Source organism: Mobula birostris, chromosome 5 (genome assembly GCF_030028105.1).
Source record: "Mobula birostris isolate sMobBir1 chromosome 5, sMobBir1.hap1, whole genome shotgun sequence".
Classification (NCBI taxonomy): domain Eukaryota; kingdom Metazoa; phylum Chordata; class Chondrichthyes; order Myliobatiformes; family Myliobatidae; genus Mobula; species Mobula birostris.
In genome coordinates, this window is record NC_092374.1 from 102386852 (window position 1) to 102408090 (window position 21239).

The 21239-nt window shown below is 43.5% G+C and overlaps 1 protein-coding gene across 2 annotated transcripts in view; it reads right to left on the bottom strand.

Annotated features, from left to right (window-relative positions):
* Window positions 1-21239, bottom strand: part of LOC140197933 (RNA-binding protein FXR1-like) — a 194677-nt gene that overhangs the window by 106309 nt on the left and 67129 nt on the right. For both annotated transcript variants that reach the window (XM_072258552.1, XM_072258551.1), the window contains exon 2: window positions 10446-10498. In XM_072258552.1, coding sequence (XP_072114653.1) covers window positions 10446-10498 — 53 coding nt within the window. The remainder of the gene's footprint in view (window positions 1-10445; window positions 10499-21239) is intronic.

Consider the following 21239-nt stretch of genomic DNA (forward strand, 5'->3'; position numbering starts at 1 on the left):
GAAACCACAGCACAGAAACAGGCCCTTTGGCCCTTCTTGGCTGTGCCGAACCATTTTCTGCCTAGTCCCACTGACCTGCACACTGACCATATCCCTCCATACACCTCCCATCCACGTATCTGTCCAATTTATTCTTAAATGTTAAAGAAGAACCCGCATTTACCACCTCCTCTGGCAGCTCATTCCATACTCCCACCACTCTCTGTGTGAAGAAGCCCCCCCTAATGTTCCCTTTAAACTTTTCTCCCCTCACCCTTAACCCATGTCCTCTGGTTTTTTTCTCCTCTTGCCTCAGTGGAAAAAGCCTGCTTGCATTCACTCTATCTATACCCATCATAATTTTATATACCGCTATCAAATCTCCCCTCATTCTTCTACGCTCCAGGGAATAAAGTCCTAACCTATTCAACCTTTCTCTGTAACTGAGTTTCTCAACTCCCGGCAACATCCTTGTAAACCTTCTCTGCACTCTTTCAACCTTATTTATATCCTTCCTGTAATTTGGTGACCAAAACTGAACACAGTACTCCAGATTCGGCCTCACCAATGCCTTATACAACCTCATCATAACATTCCAGCTCTTGTACTCAATACTTCGATTAATAAAGGCCATCGTACCAAAAGCTCTCTTTACGACCCTATCTACCTGTGACGACACTTTTAGGGAATTTTGTGTCTGTATTCCCAGATCCCTCTGTTCCACTGCACTCCTCAGTGCCTTACCATTAACCCTGTATGTTCTACCTTGGTTTGTCCTTCCAACGTGCAATACCTCACACTTGTCAGTATTAAACTCCATCTGCCATTTTTCAGCCCATTTTTCCAGCTGGTCCAAGTCCCTCTGCAGGCTCTGAAAACCTTCCTCACTGTCTACTACACCTCCAATCTTTGTATCATCAGCAAACTTGCTGATCCAGTTTACCACATTATCATCCAGATCATTGATATAGATGACAAATAACAATGGACCCAGCACTGATCCCTGTGGCACACCACTAGTCACAGGCCTCCACTCAGAGAAGCAATTCTCTACCACCACTCTCCGGCTTCTTCCATCGAGCCAATGTCTAATCCAATTTACCACCTCTCCATGTATACCTAGCGACTGAATTTTCCTAACTAACTTCCCATGCGGGACCTTGTCAAAGACCTTACTGAAGTCCATGTAGACAATATCCACTGCCTTCCCTTCATCCACTTTCCTGGTAACCCCCTCGAAAAACTCCAACAGATTGGTCAAACATGACCTACCACGCACAAAGCCATGTTGACTCTCCCTAATAAGCCCCTGTCTATCCAAATGCTTGTAGATTCTGTCTCTTAGTACTCCCTCCAATAACTTACCTACTACTGACGTTAAACTCACCGGCCTATAATTTTCCAGATTACTTTTCGATCCTTTTTTAAACAACAGAACAACATGAGCCACTCTCCAATCCTCCGGCACTTCACCCGTAGACAGCGACACTTTAAATATTTCTGCCAGGGCCCCCGCAATTTCAACACTCGTCTCCTTCAAGGTCCGAGGGAACACTCTGTCAGGTCCCGGGGATTTATCCACTTTAATTTTCCTCAAGACAGCAAGCACCTCCTCCTTTTCAATCTGTACAGTTTCCATGGTCTCACTACTTGATTCCCTCAATTCCATAGATTTCATGCCAGCTTCCTTAGTAAATACAGATGCAAAAAACCTATTTAAGATCTCCCCCATTTCCTTTGGTTCCGCACAAAGCCGACCACTCTGATCTTCAAGAGGACCAATTTTATCCCTTACAATCCTTTTGCTCTTAATATACTTGTAAAAGCTCTTTGGATTATCCTTCACTTTGACTGTCAAGGCAAACTCATGTCTTCTTTTTGCCCTCCAGATTTCTTTCTTAAGTATTTTCTTGCACTTCTTATACTCAAGCACCTGATTTACTTCCTGTTTCCTATACATTTCATACCACTCCCTCTTCTTATCAGAGTTGCAATATCCTTTGAGAACCAAGGTTCCTTATTCCTATTCAATTTGCCTTTAATCCTGACAGGAACATACAAACTCTGCACTCTCAAAATTTCCCCTTTGAAGGCTTCTCACCTACCAATCACATCTTTGCCAGAGAACAACCTGTCCCAATCCACAATTTTTAGATCCTTTCTCATTTCTTCAAATTTGGCCGCCTTCCAGTTCAGAACCTCAACCCTAGGACCAAATCTATCCTTGTCCATGATCAAATTGAAACTAATGGTGTTATGATCACTGGAACCAAAGTGCTCCCCTACACAGACTTCCGTCACTTGCCCTAATTCGTTTCCTAACAGGAGATCCAGTATTGCATCCCCTCTAGTTGGTCCCTCTATATATTGATTTAGAAAACTTTCCTGAACACGTTTTACAAACTCTAAACCATCTAGACCCCTAACAGTATGGGAGTCCCAATCAATGTATGGAAAATTAAAATCCCCTACCACCACAACTTTGTTTCCTGCAGTTGCCTGCTATCTCTCTGCAGATTTACTCTTCCAAGTCTCGTTGACTATTGGGTGGTCTGTAATACAATCCCACTAATGTGGCCATACCTTTCCTGTTTCTCAGCTCCACCCATAAGGACTCAGTAGACAAGCCCTCTAATCTGTCCTGCCTGAGCACTGCTGTAATATTTTCCCTAACAAGCAATGCTACTCCCCCACCTTTCATTCCTCTGCCTCGATCACATCTGAAACATCGGAACCCTGGAATATTAAACTGCCAGTCCTGCCCCTCCTGTAGCCAAGTTTCACTAATTGCTACAACATCATAATTCCACATGTCAATCCACGCCCTCAACTCATCCGCCTTCCCCGCAATACTCCTAGCATTGAAATATATACACCTCTGAAGATTTTTACCACCACTCACAACCTTTCTATCAGCGGATTTGCTTAAACTTTCAACATCATTTATTTTCACCCCAGCCACACTGTCAGCTCTGGCACTCTGGTTCCCATCCCCCTGCAAATCTAGTTTAAAGCCTCCCCAATAGCACTAACAAACCTCCCTGAAAGGATATTGGTCCCCCTGTGGTTCAAGTGTAACCCGTCTCTCTTGTACAGGTCCCACCTGCCACAGAAGAGGTCCCAATGATCCTGAAATCTGAAACCCTGCCCCCTACACCAGTTCCTCAGCCACCTGTTCCTCCTCCAGAGCATCCTATTCCTACCCTAATTAAATATACATTTAATTACGAAGAAAGTACAACTGCGCCTCTACTTCCTCAGGAGTCTGCAGAGATTTGGCATGTCATCAAAAACACTGGCAAACTTCTATAGATGTGTGGTGGAAAATGTGCTGTCTGGCTGCATTACGGGAACACCAATGCCTTTGAGTGAAAAATAAATTAATGCAAGAAGAGAATAAAGTGAGGTAATGTTCATGGTTCATTCAGAAATCTGATAGCAGAGGGGAAGCAGTTGTTCCTAAAACATTCAGTGTCTCTTCAGGCTTCTGTACCTCCTCCTGATGGTAGTAATGAAAGGAAGGCATGCCCTGGAAAATGAGGATCCTTAGAGATGGATGCCACCTTCTTGTGGCCTTGCTTGAAGTTGTCCTTGGTGGCGGGGAGGCTAGCGCTCAAGATGGAGTTGGCTGAGTATGCAACTTTTTTTTTTAAGATCCCATGCATTAGCCCCTCCATATCAGGCAGTGGTGCAGCCATTTAGAAAGCTGCCCATGATACATCAGTATATATTTGCTGCAGTCTTTGGTAATCTCAAACTCCTAAAGAAATAAGGTAATTAGAGCAAAGCCATTTTAAAAATGTCCATCTTTGCATCCAAATTCAAGCCCCACAACTGTTGGTTAGGTGTCAAGCAACATACAATGCTGGAGGAACTCAGCAGGCCAAGCAGCATCTATGGAGGAGTACAGTTGACGTTTCGGGCAGAGACCCTTCATCAGGACTGGAGAAAGATGATGAGGAGTCAGAGTAAAAGGGTGGGGAGGGGAGGGAGAAACACAAGGTGATAGATGATACAGAGGGGGTGCAGGGGGAATGAAGTAAGGAGTCGGGAAGTTGATTGGTGAAGGAGATGCAGGGCTGGAGAAGGGGGAATCTATAGGAGAGGACAAAGGAAAAAGGGAAGAACCACCAGATGGGCAGGCAAGGAGATAAGATGAGAGGAGGAAATGGGAATGGGAAATAGAGACATTGACGCTACATCAACGACTGCATTGGTGCTGCTTCCTGCATCCATGCCGAGCTAGTCAACTTTAACTTCGCCTCCAAATTCCATCCTGCCCTCAAATTTACCTTGTCCATTTCCAACACCTCCTACCACACCCACCACTCTCTGCATCCACATATAATTCTCCACAACTTCCACCATCTCCAACAGGATCCCACAACCACATATTTCTCTCCCCCCACTTTCTGCAGGGATTGCTCCCTTGTATATTCATCCCTCCCTCCTGGCACTTATCCTTGCAAACAGAACAAGTGCTACACCTGCCCCTAACACCTCCTCCCTCACTACTATTCAGGGCCCCAAACAATCCCTCCGGGTGAGGCAACATTCACCTGCCTATCTGTTGGGGTCATCTATTGTATCCAATGCTCCTAGTGTAGCCTCTTGTATATCGGTGAGACCTGACATAGATTGGGAGGCTGCTTCACCGAGCACCCACACACTGTCTGCCAGAAAAAGAGGGATCTCACAGTGGGCACCTATTTTAATTCCACTTCCACTCCGACACATTCATCTACGGCCTCCTCTGTTGCAATGAGGCCACACCCAGGACTGAGGAGTAGCACCATATATTCTGCTTGCGTAGCCTCCAACCTGAACATCAATTTCTCAAACCTCTGGTAATGCCCCCACTTCTCTATTCCCCATTCCTATTTTTCTCTCTCACTTTATCTTCTTACCTGCCCATCGCCTCCCTCTTCTGCTCCTCCCCCTTTTACTTTCTTCCATGGCCTTCTCTACTCTATTAGATTCCCCATTCTTCAGCCCTGTATCTCTTTCACCAATCAACTTCACAACTCTTTACTTCACTCCCCCCCACCTCCCCCGGTTTCATCTATCACTTGTGTTTCTCCCTCCCCTCCCCCCCATCCTTTGACTCATCTTTTTTCTCCAGTATTTTGCGTGTCACACTTGGATTTCATGCACCTGCAGATTTTCTTGTATGTGATTAAGTGTCAAACATCCTGATTTCACCCTTCTACAATTATCAGTGCTGGCTTTGGAACAGAATAGAACTTTGTCATTGCTCAAGACAACTGGGCTGTATCCCAAACAAAAGATGCAAAGGCAGGAGAAGAGAAGAGAAGCAGCACGCCGCGCGTGCGCAGCCCTCCGATGAAAAATGATATTGCATCTGTTAAATAGGGGCTGTGGACAATTCTGATTTGATGAAGATGGACGTGAAAGCACAGGAGGAACATCTGGAAAAATTTCTGAAATGCTCGTTCGCTGCTGTCGTTACTGTGCGGTCGGGAATCTTTCGGAGGGTAGGCCTCAAAATCCCCGGCTTTGCCTGCTTTTGGCGACCGAGAAGGAGGTTGAATTGTTCGGATAGTGATGGCGCTCAGTACTCGGTGTCAGACAGCTGATCAGAGCTCGATGTTTTCGGATGATTCAGAGTCGGACCGTGGTTGGGTATGGCAGGGAGAGTTTTTCTTCCTTCTTTCCGTCTGCGTGAAATGTGGGACATTTGAGAGACTTTGAACTTTACTGTGGTCATGGACTTCTTCATCAAGTTATGGTATTGTGGCACTGTTGTAACTATATGTTATAATTATGTGGTTCTGTTAGTTTTTTTCAGTCTTGGTCTGTCCTGTGTTTTGTGATTTCACCCCAGAGGAAATAGTGTATCACTTCTTAATGCATGCATTACTAAATGACAATAAAAAAGGACTGCGTGTGTTCATAATCTATATCTAAAAAAGGATGCTGGTAATCTGAGCAACACGCAAAATCCCGGAGGAACTCAGCAGGCCAGGCAGCATCTATGGAAAAATAAAATACAGTCAACATTTCGAGTGAAACCCTTCAGCAGGACTGGAGAAAAAAAAAGCTGAGGAGTAGATTTGAAAGGAGAGAGAAGCATTAGGTGATAGGTGAAACTTGGAAGGGGAGGGATGAAGCAAAGAGCTAGGAAGTTGATTGGTGAAAGAGACAAAAGGCCACGGAAGAAAGGAGGAGGGGGTGGGGGGGAAGGGAGGAGCACAATAGTGAGGCAATGGGCAAGCAAGGAGATAACATGAGAGGACAAGGGGTTGAAAAATGGTGAAGGGAGTGGGGTGGAGGCATTACTGGAAGTTTGAGAAATCGATGTACATGCCACAAGTTTGGAGGCTACCCAAACAGAATACAAGGTGTTATTCCTCCAATCTGAGTGTGGCCTTATCCCGATAATGGAGACGGCCACGGATGGACATATGGGAATGGCTGGAATTAAAATAAGTGCCACTGGGAGATCCCACTTGTTCCGTCAGACGAAGTGTAGATGCTCGGCAAAGCGGTCTCCCAATCTACATTGGGTCTCACCGAGATACACGAGGCCACACCGGGAGCACCGAACACAGTATATGACCCCAGACTCACAGGTGAAGTGTCGTCTCACCTGGAAGGACTATTTGGGGCCCTGAATGGTAGTGAGGGTGGAGGTGTAGGGGCAGGTGAAGCACTTGTACCAGGAGGGAGATCAGCAGGGAAGGACAAATGGACAAGAGTCCGGCAGAAAGTGGGGTGGGGGGTGGAGGGAAAGATGTGTTTGGTGGTAGAATCCAGTTGGAGGTGGCAAAAGTTTAGAAGAATTATGTACTGGACGTGGAGGCTGGTGGGGTGATAGGTGAGGACAAGAGGAACCCTATCCCTGGTAGCGTGGCAGGAGGATGGGGTAAAATCAGACGTGTGTGAAATGGAAGAGTTGTGGTTGTGGGCAGCGTTAATGGTAGATGAAGGGAAGCTCCTTTCTTTGAAAAAGGAGGACAGCTCCTTTTTTCTAGAATGGAAAGCCTCATCCTCAGAGCAGATGAGACAGACATAGGAATTGAGAGAAGATGATGGTGTTTTTTCCAAATAGTAAAGTGGGATAAGGTATAGTCCAGGTAGCAGTGAGAGTCAGTTGGTTTATAATAGACATTTTTCCAGAAAGTGGTGGATAGGAAGGATGCGAGAGAGGATGCAGAAAAGATTAAGACATTGCCTAGACTGAGAGCTTGAGTTACGAGGATGAATTGGATATGGATAGGCTGGACAACACACACAAAATGCTGCAGGAACTCAGCAGGCCAGGCAGCATCTATGGGAAAAAGTACAGTTGACATTTCGGGCATCATTTTTTCCATAGATGCTGTCTGGCCTGCTGAGTTCCTCCAGCATTTTGTATGTGTTGCTCAGATTTCCAGCATCTGCAGATTTTCTCTTGTTTGGATAGGCTGGAACTGTTTTCTTGGAAGTGAAGGCAGCTAAGTTATCTTATAGAGAGCACAGGCTTCAGGATGGGAAAGAAATTGAAGATTTTCACTGATGTTGGTAGGTGTATGGAATGAGCTACCAAAATGGTAGTATAGTAGGTACAATTACATTTTAAAAATACATAGATAGGAAAGTTCAAAGTAAATTTATTGTCCAAGTACATCAACTATCCCAAGATTCATTCACTCGAGGGCATTCACAGAGGAACAAAAATACAACAGAATCAATTATACGATAAGACTGGCAAACTAATGTGCAAAGGACAAACTGTGCACATACAAAAGAAAGTAAATAAATAATACTGAGAACACAAGTTGTAGAGTCCTTAGATTAGTTAGTGCGTATGTTGTGGAATCAGTTCAGAGTTGAGGTGAGTGAAGTTATCCATACTGGTTCAGAAACCTGACGGTTGAAGGGTAATAACTGTTCCTGAACCTGGAGGAAGATGGATCAAATGCAGCCAAATGGGATATGCTCATAGGTGCTTAGGTTGGTATGAACAACTTGTGCTGAAGGGTCTGTTCCATGTGTATAACTATCAATCTATACTAGAGATTTGGGCCCAACAAGCATTGGTCAAAGCTACAATACCAATGATGTTAACCTTGAAAGTCGATAAACCCCACAGGTTGATAAGCAATGGCAGAGCAAAGCCAAAGTATCTGATGGCCAATTCCTGTCTTAGGTTCTTATGGATTGCTTCAGAGAACATTTATGCATTGCTTTCACTGCCAAAACATTCAAATCTGACCAGCCGAAGTATTTGCTCCTGGAATCTCCCAATGTCAATTAGTGCTAATTGTGTCAAAGTAAAAACCTGCCTGATGAAGTTGAACAAAACATTGGTTAGATTGCACTTTATACAGTATTGTGTACAATCCTGATTACCATGCTATAGGAAGGACACTATAGAGGACATTGTCTAGACTGGAGGGCTTGAGATGAGGATGGATTGGACAGGGCTGGGACTGTTTTCCCTAATGTGAAGTCAGCTATCAATTATAAAATTATGAGGGGCACAGATCCTGAAGGATTGCATTATGTTTCTCCACACAAAAACATTTTTGTTACTTATCTCTGTATCACCCAACCTTGTGTTTTTTTTTAAAAAAAGTACTTTCTTTAAAAATCATTTCCTTGGCTCAGACCAAAGTTCAGAGTTAATTTATTCTCGAAGTATATTTGTCACATTCATAATTTGTCACATAACACTTCATTTTCTTGTGGGCAACCACAGTAAATACAAGAAACAAGAGAATCAATGAAAGGCCACACCTAACAGGACAAATGGTCAATGTGCAAGAGACATTAAACTGCAAGAGCTACAAGAAAAAATATAGAAATAAGAATAATGACTATTCAATACAATACTATTAATGACTACTCAATAAACTGAGAACATGAGATGAAGAGCCCTTGAACACAAGTCCATAGATTGTGGAAACAATTCAGTGAAGTTATCCCCTCTGGTTAAGGGGTAACAACTGTCTCTAAACCTGCTGGTGCAGATCCTGAGGCTCATGTATCTTCTTCCTGATGGCAGCACTCCGTGCAGATGTGCCCGAAGGTTAAGGAGCACTTTACCCATGATGGACTCAGCTGTATCCACTACTTTCTGTAAGCTTTTCTGTACAAGGGCATTGGTGACTCCATAACCAGAACATGATGCAATTAGTCAATATACTCAATGCAATACACAAAATTCTGGAGAAACTCAGCAGGCCAGGCAGATCAAACACCAGCAGATTTAATCTTATTTGTCGTCAATATACACTCCACCACACATCTATAGAAGTTGGTCAAAGTTTTAGATGACATGCCGAATCTACGCTAACAGCTAAGTAGAAGCATTGCTATGTTGTCTTCATTTGCAGGACCCAGGACAGATCCTCAGAAATAACACTGAGCTGAACCTCTCCACCTCTGATCTCCCTATGAGGACTGACTCATGGCCCTCATGAAGTCAATTATCAGCTCCTTGGTCTTGCTGACATTGAGAGAGGGGTTGTGGTACCACTCAGGCAGATTTTCAATATCCCTCCATATATGATTCATCGCTATCTTTGATTCTGCCAACAGTGTCGTCGGCAAACTTAAATGTAGCAACTTTGATAACAGCTGTGTGGTAGGATAGTTTCCTAAATTCAAACTTTGGAGTAAATAAAAACTAAAGGAGAGCAGGACTTCCAGCTACAAGACAAAATCCAATGCATTTGTTCTTGTTTTAGTGGAGATTCAACTATTTAAAACACAGCTCCATCGCAATATGAAATGCCCTCCTTAAAATAACTATCCAACATAAGTGACAATAAACTATGCAGAAATAATTGACACCAGCTTAATGTCATTTCCATGCCGTCTGCCTCCTGTCTACAACAATCAAAACTATGGCTTTAAGAGTAATGCTGAATAGACAACTGGAAATGCCAATCTCACATTCTGAACAAATAACAATGCCAATTTAATGATCCCAGAGGCCACGCTGTGATCCCTGAAGCCCACATTTTTAAGCTGAGCACCCAGCACCACATGGAGAACATTCCACACTGTTGCCATGGAAGTCTGGGATAAGGACAATTGGTTATGGCTGGGTTATTACTCTTCAGGGCAGATCAGTGGAAAGAAAGACTCCTTAATTGCATTAGCCACGTAATAAAATCAGTCAGCATTGTGGTTGACCTCCTCCAAAACCCCCAACCCTTGCATTCATGCAGGTCTTGATTCACAATCAGATTTAACATCACTGACATGTATCATGAAATTTAATCTCTTTTTCTACCTGATGGAAGCAACCAATAAAAGGGACAGGCAGATGGAGAGAGCTTAAAACCAGGTGAGTTCCTCAGTTACTAGGGGTATCAGAAGGCTAGGTTTGCACTAGTGTTTTTTTAAAATTACCAAACATAACAAGAACAATTCTGGAAAGCAAGGTGAGTCACAACCATAGCTCAGTGCTGGTTTGTGTGTAGATTAAAGAGGACAAAAAAAATGACACTTACTTATTTTCAAATGCGATGGTGATGGAGTCTTCGTGCACATCTTTCACAAACCCCTGAGAGGAAAATACATAGAGAATTACCCAAAGGATAAAGAAGACAAATTATACTTAAGACTATAGGCAACATCAGTATCCATCCCAAATCTTCGACTCAGTATAGCTGATACAGATTTCAGGCTGGAGGACCAGAGTTTATAAGGAAAGATTGAATACGTTCAGACTTTATTTCTTGGAATGTAGAAGATTGATGTAAGCAGACTTACAGATGGATGGGACTACAACTAGAGGTCAGGGTTAAGGGTGAAAGGTGATGAGTTTAAGGGGAACAGGAAGAGAAATTTCTTTAGTGTCTGAGTGTGTGGAACAAGTTGCCAAGGCCTGGGATTCCTGGGTTGTGGTAACATTTCAGTGACGGGGCAAATGAAGTAGAGTGAAGTTACCCCTCTGGCTCAACAGCCTGATGGGTCAAGGGGTAATAACTGTGCCTGAAACTGGTAGTGAGAGTCCCAAGGCTCCGGTACCTTCTTCCTGATGGCAGTAGCAAGAATAGTGCATGGCCTGGGTGGTGAGGGTCCTTGATGAAGGCTGCTTTCCTGCAACTGCACTGTGTGTAGCTGTGCTCAATGATGGGAAGGGTTTTACCTGTGGTGGACTGGGCCATATCCACGACTTTTGGTAGGATTTTCTGTTCAAGGGTATTGGTGTTTCAATGCGAGGGTGTGATGCAACCACACATATATAGAAGTTTATCAAAGTTTTAGATGACATGCTGAATCTTTGCAAAATAATTGCACTTGCATGCTGGGCCCAAGACAGATCCTCTGAAAGGAATTTAAAGTTGTTGACTCTCTCCACCTCTGATAACCCGATGAGGACTGGCTCATGGATCTCTGGTTTCCTTCTCTTGAAGTCAATCAGCTCCTTGGTTTTGCTGTCATTGGCTGAGTGGTGCTACAGTAACAACCTCTCAGATTTTCAATCTCACTCCTATATGCTAGTTTGCCACCACTTTTGATTGGGCCTATGACAGTGGTGTTGTCAGCAAACTTAAATATCCTTTCTTCCCCGCTACTATCAAATTTCTAAACTGACAACGAGCCCATCAACACTACCTCATAATATTTACTCCTTTTGCTCTACTTATTCAATTATTTTATTTATTGTAAATTATAGCATGTTTTATGTACTGCACTGTGCTGCTGTCATAAAACAAAGTTTACAACATTTATCATGAAAATTATAGTGCTACATTTTACCCAGCAGAGTCTATTTATAAGCCAGGCTGATCACCATTCATGTGATATAAAAGTTAACTGCAGTCCCAAATACAGGAGCAAAGACTACTACCTGTCATGGGCCCACACTGAGGCAATGGAACTGTCAACTGCCCCCACAAACTTATTAGCAGGCTACAGCACACACCACACTTTAAACTAATACCCACTTCAAATCAATAGAATAAGATGAACTCAACCTCACAATTTACCTCGTTATGATCTTCCACCTTGTTGCTTACCTGCACTGCAATTTCATTGTCGCAGTTGCACATATTTAGTCTTTTAAACGACCCTTAGATACACACATAGATGAGAAAAATGGAGGGTTATGTAGGAGGGAAGGGTCAGATTGGTCTTAGCACTACTTTGTGGGCCGAAGGGCCTATACTGTAGTGTTCTATGTTATTGTTTTCCCTTGTTCTATCTCAATGCACTGTGTAATGATTTGATCTGCGAGAACAGTATGCCAGATGGGTTTTCATTGATCATTGATCATTTTCATTGCTGGCTCTGTAAAGGCATTACAGTAATTGCTACATTACTCCATCTTACCACACCTCCTGGAACCTTTGTGGAACCCAGGTCACTTTGCTGGAGTTCCGACTTGATTCACATCTCCCTCCACCCACCCTGCCAGTCGAGACACCAGGAATTATACAGGACCCTAAAACACAGGGAAAACATATGTACAGTGAAACCTTCCACCCTCCTGCCTTCTCACACCTTTAGTTTGGCATCACTGAATTCATACCTGACTGGTCAGGACACCGAGTAGAGAAGCTGGGACGTTATGCTGCAGTCGCACAAGATGTTGGTAAGAACATGGCTCAAAGTAAGTTATCAAAGTACATTTATGGCATGAGATTCATTTCCTGTAAATGCCTGCTAGAAAAAGTAGACTGCATCTCTGTAGATCAGCGATCCCCAACCACCAGGCCGTGGACTGGTACTGGGCCGCAAAGCATGTGCTACCGGGCCGTGAGGAAACGATATGAGTCAGCTGCACCTTTCCTCATTCCCTGTCACGCACTGTTGAACTTGAACATAGCATTGCCAACTGTCCCGTATTTGCCAGAACATCCCATATATTGGGCTAAATTGGTTTGTCCTGTATTTCCCCTGCTAAGGTAGAGCGTTCCTATGAAACCTTTCATGCCAAAGTGGTGTGAAGCGAAGAAGCAATTACCATTAATTTATATGGCAAAAATTTGAGCGTTCCCAGACCCAAAAAATAACCTAACAAATCATACCAAATAACACACAAAACTGAAAATAAATAACACTAACATATAGTAAAAGCAGGAATGATATGATAAATACACAACCTATATACAGTAAATAATCGGGAAGATGAAGACAAAACTGATTTGTGGGGGGGGGGAGAGAGAGAGAGAATCGGCACGTACGCGCATGCACACACAGGTGCCCACGCAAAGCTTCATGGTCATGGTAGTCTTTCCTGGGGTAACTCTTCTTTCAGTTAGTCCTGAGGAAGGGTCTCGGCCTGAAATGTCGACTGGACCTCTTCCTATAGATGCTGCCTGGCCTGCTGTGTTCACCAGCAATTTTTGTGTGCGTTGCCAGGATTTGACTGCTACTTTTGTCCTTTATTTGGGAGTGAGAAAGTTGGCAACCCTAACTGTAAAAGACATGAGTTTAACGCTACTTGAACACCACCCCCCCCACCCCGCCCCGGTCGGCCAGTCCGCAAGAATATTGCCAATATTAAACTGGTCTGCGGTACAAACAAGGTTGGGGAACCCTGCTGTAGATGTACAAGAAACTAACACCACACTTACATTCATGAATGGTCATCTCTGCATTAATGGTGCTTAAAAGCAACCTGTACCAAACCCTTGGGCTAGTGTCATGCAGGGCACTATCTCAAAAACCCTACAAAATGCTTGTGATAAGGTTAGATCACCAAGAGCACTTAATCCTCATGTATAAATAATCTTATTCCTTGAGCTCAAACTACTGAAGGCAAGCTCATTCTCTGCAGCAGAGATGCACAACCTCAGCCAAATAGCATTTCATCTGACAACAATGCCACATTTAGCCTGGAGGAAGTCTGTCATTGGAGGGTATTTTCTGCAACAGACCTTCTTGGCTGACATTAGTCAACACGCTGAATGGTGGACCACTGCCCTGCACCAACATCTGACATTGGAATGAACAGGGATTTCAACCCAAGTATTTCAGATGACCAGAGTTTCCATTCACATTGATAAAGATCTTTATCTCCCAGAATGTTATCCTGCAGTTTTACTAATTAAATTAAAACCCTAACTGTCATGTCAATCCTTACACGCTGTGCTCGTAAAATGCTGGAGGAACTCAAGTCAGGCAGCATCTATGCAGGGGAATAAAACAGTCAATGTTTCAGGCAGACCATTAATCAGGACTGACCCGAGTTCCTCTAGCACTTTGCATGTTGCTCTGTATTCCCAGCATCTGCAAAATCTCTTGCAATTAGGCTGTAATGCAGAACATGCTTCTCTCCTTTTCTTCCCAGCATATACCACCATATCCAATGACATCTACAAGCTACATCAAAAGGATAACATCTGCCACGCTATCCGCATTGTAAAGCTCTCCAGTCCATTAAAACCTGCTAACCAAGACTGCACGATTTCCATTATCCTCCACTGATAATTATGCAAAGGCCCAATATGAAGGAAAATTAAGGAATCACAGCGGCCACTCCGGTGGTGATGTCTGTTATCTGTCAAGTAGGGTGCCGTGCACAATCCTCATTTGATGGAGACAGACGTGAGAGCACGGAGGAACATCTGGAGAAACTTCTGAAATGCCTGCTTCGCTGCCGCTGCTACTGTGTGATCCAGAATCTCCGGAGGGGAAGGCCCCGAGTCCTCGGCTTTGCTTGTTGCTTGGCAACCAGGGCGGGGTCGAAGTGCTCAGCAGAGGATGGTGCTCGGTGTCAGAGGTTCGAAGTATTCGGACAGACTTAGAGTCCGCCGCAGTCAGGTGCTTCCAATGGTGCGGCATCGGCAAGTTTGCGGCGCTTGGAGGCTCATGGCAGGGAGAATTTCTTCCTTCTGCTGTCTGCGTGAGATGATGAGGCTATCGGAACTTTGAGACCTTTCTTTTTACTGTGCTCATGGTCTGCTCTTTATCAAATTACGGTTTAGCTTTGCATTGTTGTAACTATATGTTATATTATGTGGCTTCGTCAGTTTTAGTCTTGGTTTGTCTTGTGTTTCTTGTGATATCATTCTGGAGGAACATTGTATCATTTTTTTAACGCATGCATTTCTAAATGACAATAAACGAGGACTGAGTGTCCTCATAATCTAATCTAATAAATTCCTTCTTCCACGGTCCCAAGCTGTATGCACTGTTTACAACTTATTTTCCCTCCAACTGCATCGCGCATTAGCCCAGGACGAGGAGCTTTAGCTCCATAATGATGTGTCTTTTTTTTAAAAAAAAAAGGAGCAATAACAATCAGTAAAATAAATGTCCAGGACCAAAGCTCAGATCGGGACTGAAGCTACATGAGCTTGCCAAATACATGATGCCTCAAGCTCCAAATGAACAGGCACTCAAAAATTCAAACAGGATATTCAAAACTGAAGAGTGAAGCAGCTGTAATAAATCACTGCCATAAAGATGCTAAAATGTGATGTCACCTATTTAAGCCTTATGGAATATCAACATTTGGAAGTGGAGAGGATGTTTCCTGTGATGGAGAGTCTAAGATCAGTGAACACAGCCTTAGAATAAAGGGATATCCTTTTAGAATTGAGATGAGGATTTTTTTTTAAATGGAGCATAGAGAATCTGTGAATTCTTTGCCACAGGCAGCTGTGGAGCCCAAGTCTTCATGAATATTTAAGGCACACATTGATAGATTCTTGAATGGTCAGGGCTTGAAACGATATGGGGGAGGGGGGAGGCAGGTGATTGGGCTGAGGGGAAAATTGGATCTGCCATGATGAAATAGCGGAGCAGACTGGATGGGCCAAATGGCTAATTCGGCTCCAATATCTTATGATCTACTACCTTGGGTTTCGTTTTGTTGCAGGCATTTACAGGGAAGAAATACAGAGTTCATGAAAAGCTATACACTTGTCCAACAAGCATCCAACATGCCAATAATAAAAATACTAAATACTGACATGAGTTGTAGAGTACTACAGGTTGTGAAATCAGTCCAGCATTTAGAATTTAGTTCAATTCTAACTCAAACAAAACCATTCAGATAATATTACATTTATTTGTTACATGTACATTGAAACATTCAGTGGAATGCAGCATTATCAACCACAGCCCAAGGATGTGCTGGGGACAGCCCGCAAAGTTGCCACACTTCTGGCACCAACATAGCATGCCCACAACTTAATAACCCTAACGTGCCTAAAATGTAAGAGAAAACTGGAGCACCCAGAGGAAACCTACACAGTCAGAGGTAAGAGTACAGACTCCTTAAAGACCGCGGGAATTGAACCCCAATCTTAGAGCTGGCACGACAAAGCATTACGCTAGCTGCTACACTACCATGCCAAAACAAGTGAAACCTATTTGATTAGTTAGACCAGTCTAACCGTCCATTTCATCCACAACTGGCAAACTGATTGCCAAAGCTACAGTAAATTTATCAAAGTACATATGTCACTATATACTACCTTAGATTCATTTTCTTACAGGCATTTACAGGAAAATAAAATACAATGGAATTTATGAAAAACTAGACATGAACAAAGACAGACAACCAATGCGTAAGTAATGACAAACTCCAAATATTAAGAGAGGGGTTTAGGAATAGTTATTACCCTACAATCATTGAGCTACTGAACTGACGTGGCTCCTACATCTCCTTCCCGCTGGCAGCCGTGAGCTAAATAGTGGGGAGGACTTTGCCTGTGATGAATACTATAAACTAACTGGAGGTCATGAAGGTACAATTTAAGGCAAAATAACTAAGACTAAAATTGTCCTGAATGGTCTTGGCCTGAAATGACTGTTCACTCTTTTCCATAGACGCTGCCTGACCCGCTGAGTTCCTCCAGCATTTTGTGTTGCTTTGGATTTCCAGCATCTGCAGATTTTTTTTTTTTTATTAGTGTTTTTGAAGACTAAAATTCACTTTATTTGTCCCTCATACATTTAAAGGTGTTGTCTGTATTGAAGATGTGCTGGGGAAGCTGGCAAGTGTTGCATGCCTCTGGCACCAGCAGAGCATGCCCACAACTGACTAACGCTAACCCAAACTCATGTCTTTGGAACGTGGGAGGAAACCAGAGCAACTGGAAGAAACCCACGCAGTCACAGGGAGGAGAACAAGTTTCTTTCAACAAATTAAGCCACCTGATCGAGGCAAGAGTCTATATTTAATACAGTTATCTACTTGGAGGCCATGAAGGAATGCCAGGCAGAACAAAATCAGCATTATCAATAGGCCAAAATACAAGGACACACATTAAAGAGTTTTGATTAGTTATAGAATTCAAGAGCAGTTAGACAGCAGTCCTGCTAGGTAACAATGGAATTCAAACTTCCAATATCAGCACTGATTTCAGTCAGGGTGCTCTCAAAAATCACCAATTTCAATCGCTTAACAACTGTGTAGTGCACCGTTCAGAGAACATAAGACCATAAGACATAGAAACAGAACTAGGTCATCATGGCTGATTTACTATCCATCTTAAACCCATTCTCCTGCCTTCACCCCATAACCTTGATGGCTTTACTAATCAAGAACCTATAAACTTGTTTTAAATATATCCACTGACTTTGCCTCCACAGCTGTCTGCAGCAATAAGCTCCACAGATTTGCCACCCTCTGGCGAACGAAATTCCTCTAAAATAACTAAAAAAAAATAATCAAGTGCTAAAATTCCTCTCAAATGGCTTTGAAAAAAAGGCTAGAGTAGGAGCAGAGTTTTGATTAGTTATAGAATTCAGGAGCAGTAAGATTGTGGAGACCTGCTAAATAATAAAGGAAACTTCCAACACATCAGCTCCGCTTTTAATTAGATTGCCCTCATATCACCAATTTCAGTTGCTGCACTGTTAGCAACTGTGCAGTGTATCCTGTTCAGAGCTGCGGGATGAGGAAGACCCTCAGAGCTCACTTGCCCAAATCTACCAATGACTACACCAGGGATGTAAACTCAGCAACATGGAGATGGAGTACTGAAAAGGAGGACGAGGACATTTTCTGCAGCCCAAGTCACCTGCGACTGTCACTGATGAATTATCAGCTGGACACAGCTTGGAAAGGTAATCTTACCAGAGAGGCGGCAGACGCCAGAGTCTGTGACAAATCCTTATTAGGGATTGCTTACACGCACAGCTCAGCCTGTGCCCTTTTGCAGGATCATTTCAAGTATGGAGTTTTCTTTAAAGCTGACAAAATACAGGATCGAATTTCACACTCCTCTGCGCACACAGCACCCCCCCCCCCCACCACAAGGATTCCACTACCACACGGTGTACTAACACCACCTCAGCTGGCATTGAGTGGTTTCCCCTGATAACTGCTGCTATTGTCACTCATGCTGCCAATGGGAATAAACAGCCTTGGGGTAAAAATACTCAGCACTATCAGTGTTCAGCACTCCGAGTTAAACACAGATCCCCAGAATTCCTCCACCAAACTTCACATGTTTCTATAACTGCTTCACAGCAAGCGCTCCACTCCAAAGCCAGAACTCTTGAACTCAGTAAAACAGCAGAAAACAATTTCATTCCTCTTGCTGCACAACATCAGATCTCAGAGTATGAGCCAATTAAAAGTTGTAAAAAGCAGCTGACAATTGTAAGCAGAAAATGCTGAAAACACCCAGGACGGGGAACAGAGTTAACATTTCAGGTACATGACCGTTCATCAGAACTGGGTGAGATCAGAAAACCAACAGCAATTAAATTTACTAACATCTTTCTCAGAAGTCTAAAGAAATTCACTTTGTCCCCATCTATCATTACCAACTTATTTTTTTTAAACCGATGCACCATGGAAGGTATCCTATTTGGATGCAATACAGCTTGGTACGGTAACTGCTCTGTCCATGACAAGAAGCTACAGGATTTTGTAGATAGTGCAGCACATCACAAATATCAGCCTCCCCTTGATGAACTGTCTATCCTTCTCATTGCCTCAGTAAAACAGCCAGCATAATCAAAGATCCCAAGTACACCCTGGACATCCTCTCTTCTCCCCTCTTCCATTGCACAGAAGATACAAAAGCCTGAAAGCATGTACCACCAAAGCTGAAGGACAGATTTTACCTCATTCTTATAAGACTTTAATAGTTCCTTCTACAAGAGGAGAGGCTGTACTTGATTTGGTATTGGGAAATGAACCTGGTCAGGTGTCAGATCTCTCAGTGGGAGAGCATTTTGGAGATAGTGATCACAATTCTATCTCCTTTGGAATTGGAAAGAGATAGGAACAGACAAGTTAGAAAAGCGTTTAATTGGAGTAAGGGGAATTATGAAGCTATCAGGCAGGAAATTGCAGGTTTAAATTGGAAACAGATGTTCTCAGGGAAAAGTACGGAAGAAATGTGGCAAATATTCAGGGGATATTTCTGCATAGGTACGTTCCAATGAGACAGGGAAGTTATGGTAGGATACAGGAACCATGGTGTACAAAGGCTGTAATAAATCTAGTCAAGAAGAAAAGCTTACAAAAGGTTCAAAGAGCTAGGCAATGTTAGAGACCTAGAAGATTATAAGGCTAATAGGAAGGAGCTTAAGAAGGAAACTAGGAGAGTCAGAAGGGGCCATGAGAAGGCTTTGGTGGGCAGGATTAAGGAAAACCCCAAGGCATTCTACAAGTATGTGAAGAGCAAGAGGATAAGACGTGAAAGGATAGGACCTATCAAGTGTGGCAGTGGGAAAGTATATATGGAACCGGAGGAAATAGCAGAGGTACTTAATGAATACTTTACTTCAGTATTCACTATGGAAAAGGATATTGCAATTGTAGGGATGACTTACAGCAGACTGAAAAGCTTGAGCATGTAGATATTAAGAAAGAGGATGTGCTGGAGCTTTTAGAAAGCATCAAGTTGGATTAAGTCGCTGGGACTGGATGATATGTACCCCAGGCTACTGTGGGAGGTGAGGAAGGAGATGGCTGAGCCTCTGGCGATGATCTTTGCATCATCAATGGGGACGGGAGAGGTTCCAGAGGTTGTTCCTTTATTCAAGAAAGGAAGTAGAGATAGCCCAGGAAATTATAGACCAGTGAGTCTTACCTCAGTGGTTGGAAAGTTGTTGGAGAAGATCCTGAGAGGCAGGATTTATGTTTGGAGAGGTACAATATGATTAGGAGTAGTCAGCATGGCTTTGTCAAGGGCAGGTCATGCCTTATGAGTCTCATTGAATTTTTTGATGTGACTAAACACATTGATGAAGGAACAGCAGTAGATGTAGTGTATATGGATTTCAGCAAGGCATTTGATAAGGTACCCCATGCAAGGTTTATTGAGAAAGTAAAGAGGCATGGGATCCAAAGGGACATTGCTTTGTGGATCCAGAACTGGCTTGTCCACAGAAGGCAAAGAGTGGTTGTAGACAGGTCATATTTTGCATGGAGGTTGGTCACCAGTGGAGTGCCTCAGGGATCTGTTCTGGGGCCCTTACTCTTCGTGATTTTTATAAATGACCTGGATGAGGAAGTGAAGGGATGGGTTAGTAAGTTTGCTGATGACACAAAGGTTGGAGGTGTTGTGGGCAGTGTGGAGGGCTGTCAGAAGTTACAGTAGGACATTGATAGGATGCAAAACTGGGCTGAAAAGTGGCAGATGGAGTTCAACACAGATATGTGTGAAGTGGTTCATTTTAGTAGGTCAAATATGATGGCAGAATGTAGTATTAATGGCAAGACTCTTGGCAGTGTGGTGGACCAGAGGGATCTTGGTGTCCAAGTCCATAGGACGCTCAAAGCAGCTGCACAGGTTGACTCTGTGGTTAAGGCGGCATACGGTGTATTGGCCTTCATCAATCGTGGAATTGAATTTAGGAGCCAAGAGGTAATGTTGCAGCTATATAGGACCCTGGTCAGACCCCACTTGGAGTACTGTGCTCAGTTCTGGTCGTCTCACTACAGGAAGGATGTGGAAGCCATAGAAAGGGTGCAGAGGTGATTTACAAGGATGTTGCCTGGCTTGGGGAGCATGCCTTATGAGAATAGGTTGAGTGACCTCAGCCTTTTCACCTTGGAGCGACAGAGGATGAGAGGTGACCTGACAGAGTAGTACAATGACTTTTTTTAGCCTGTCGCATCAGTCAGCCATTCTGTCTGGCGCGTAGTGTCAGGATTGGTCTCCTTTCGGATTAACCAGGTCACGGTATAAATGTTCCTGACTCGACCCTTTTTTTTTTAAAATGAGGCCGTGTGGCTAGCTCGATGCTCAACCTGGCATGGATGGAAAGCGTGCTCCGGGGGGCGTGACTTGGATTTGACTACAGGAGTCTTCACTCCAGAGTCCGGCGCTGATGTTACTGCGCCACCAGCCGGCCTGTAAGATGATAAGAGGGATTGA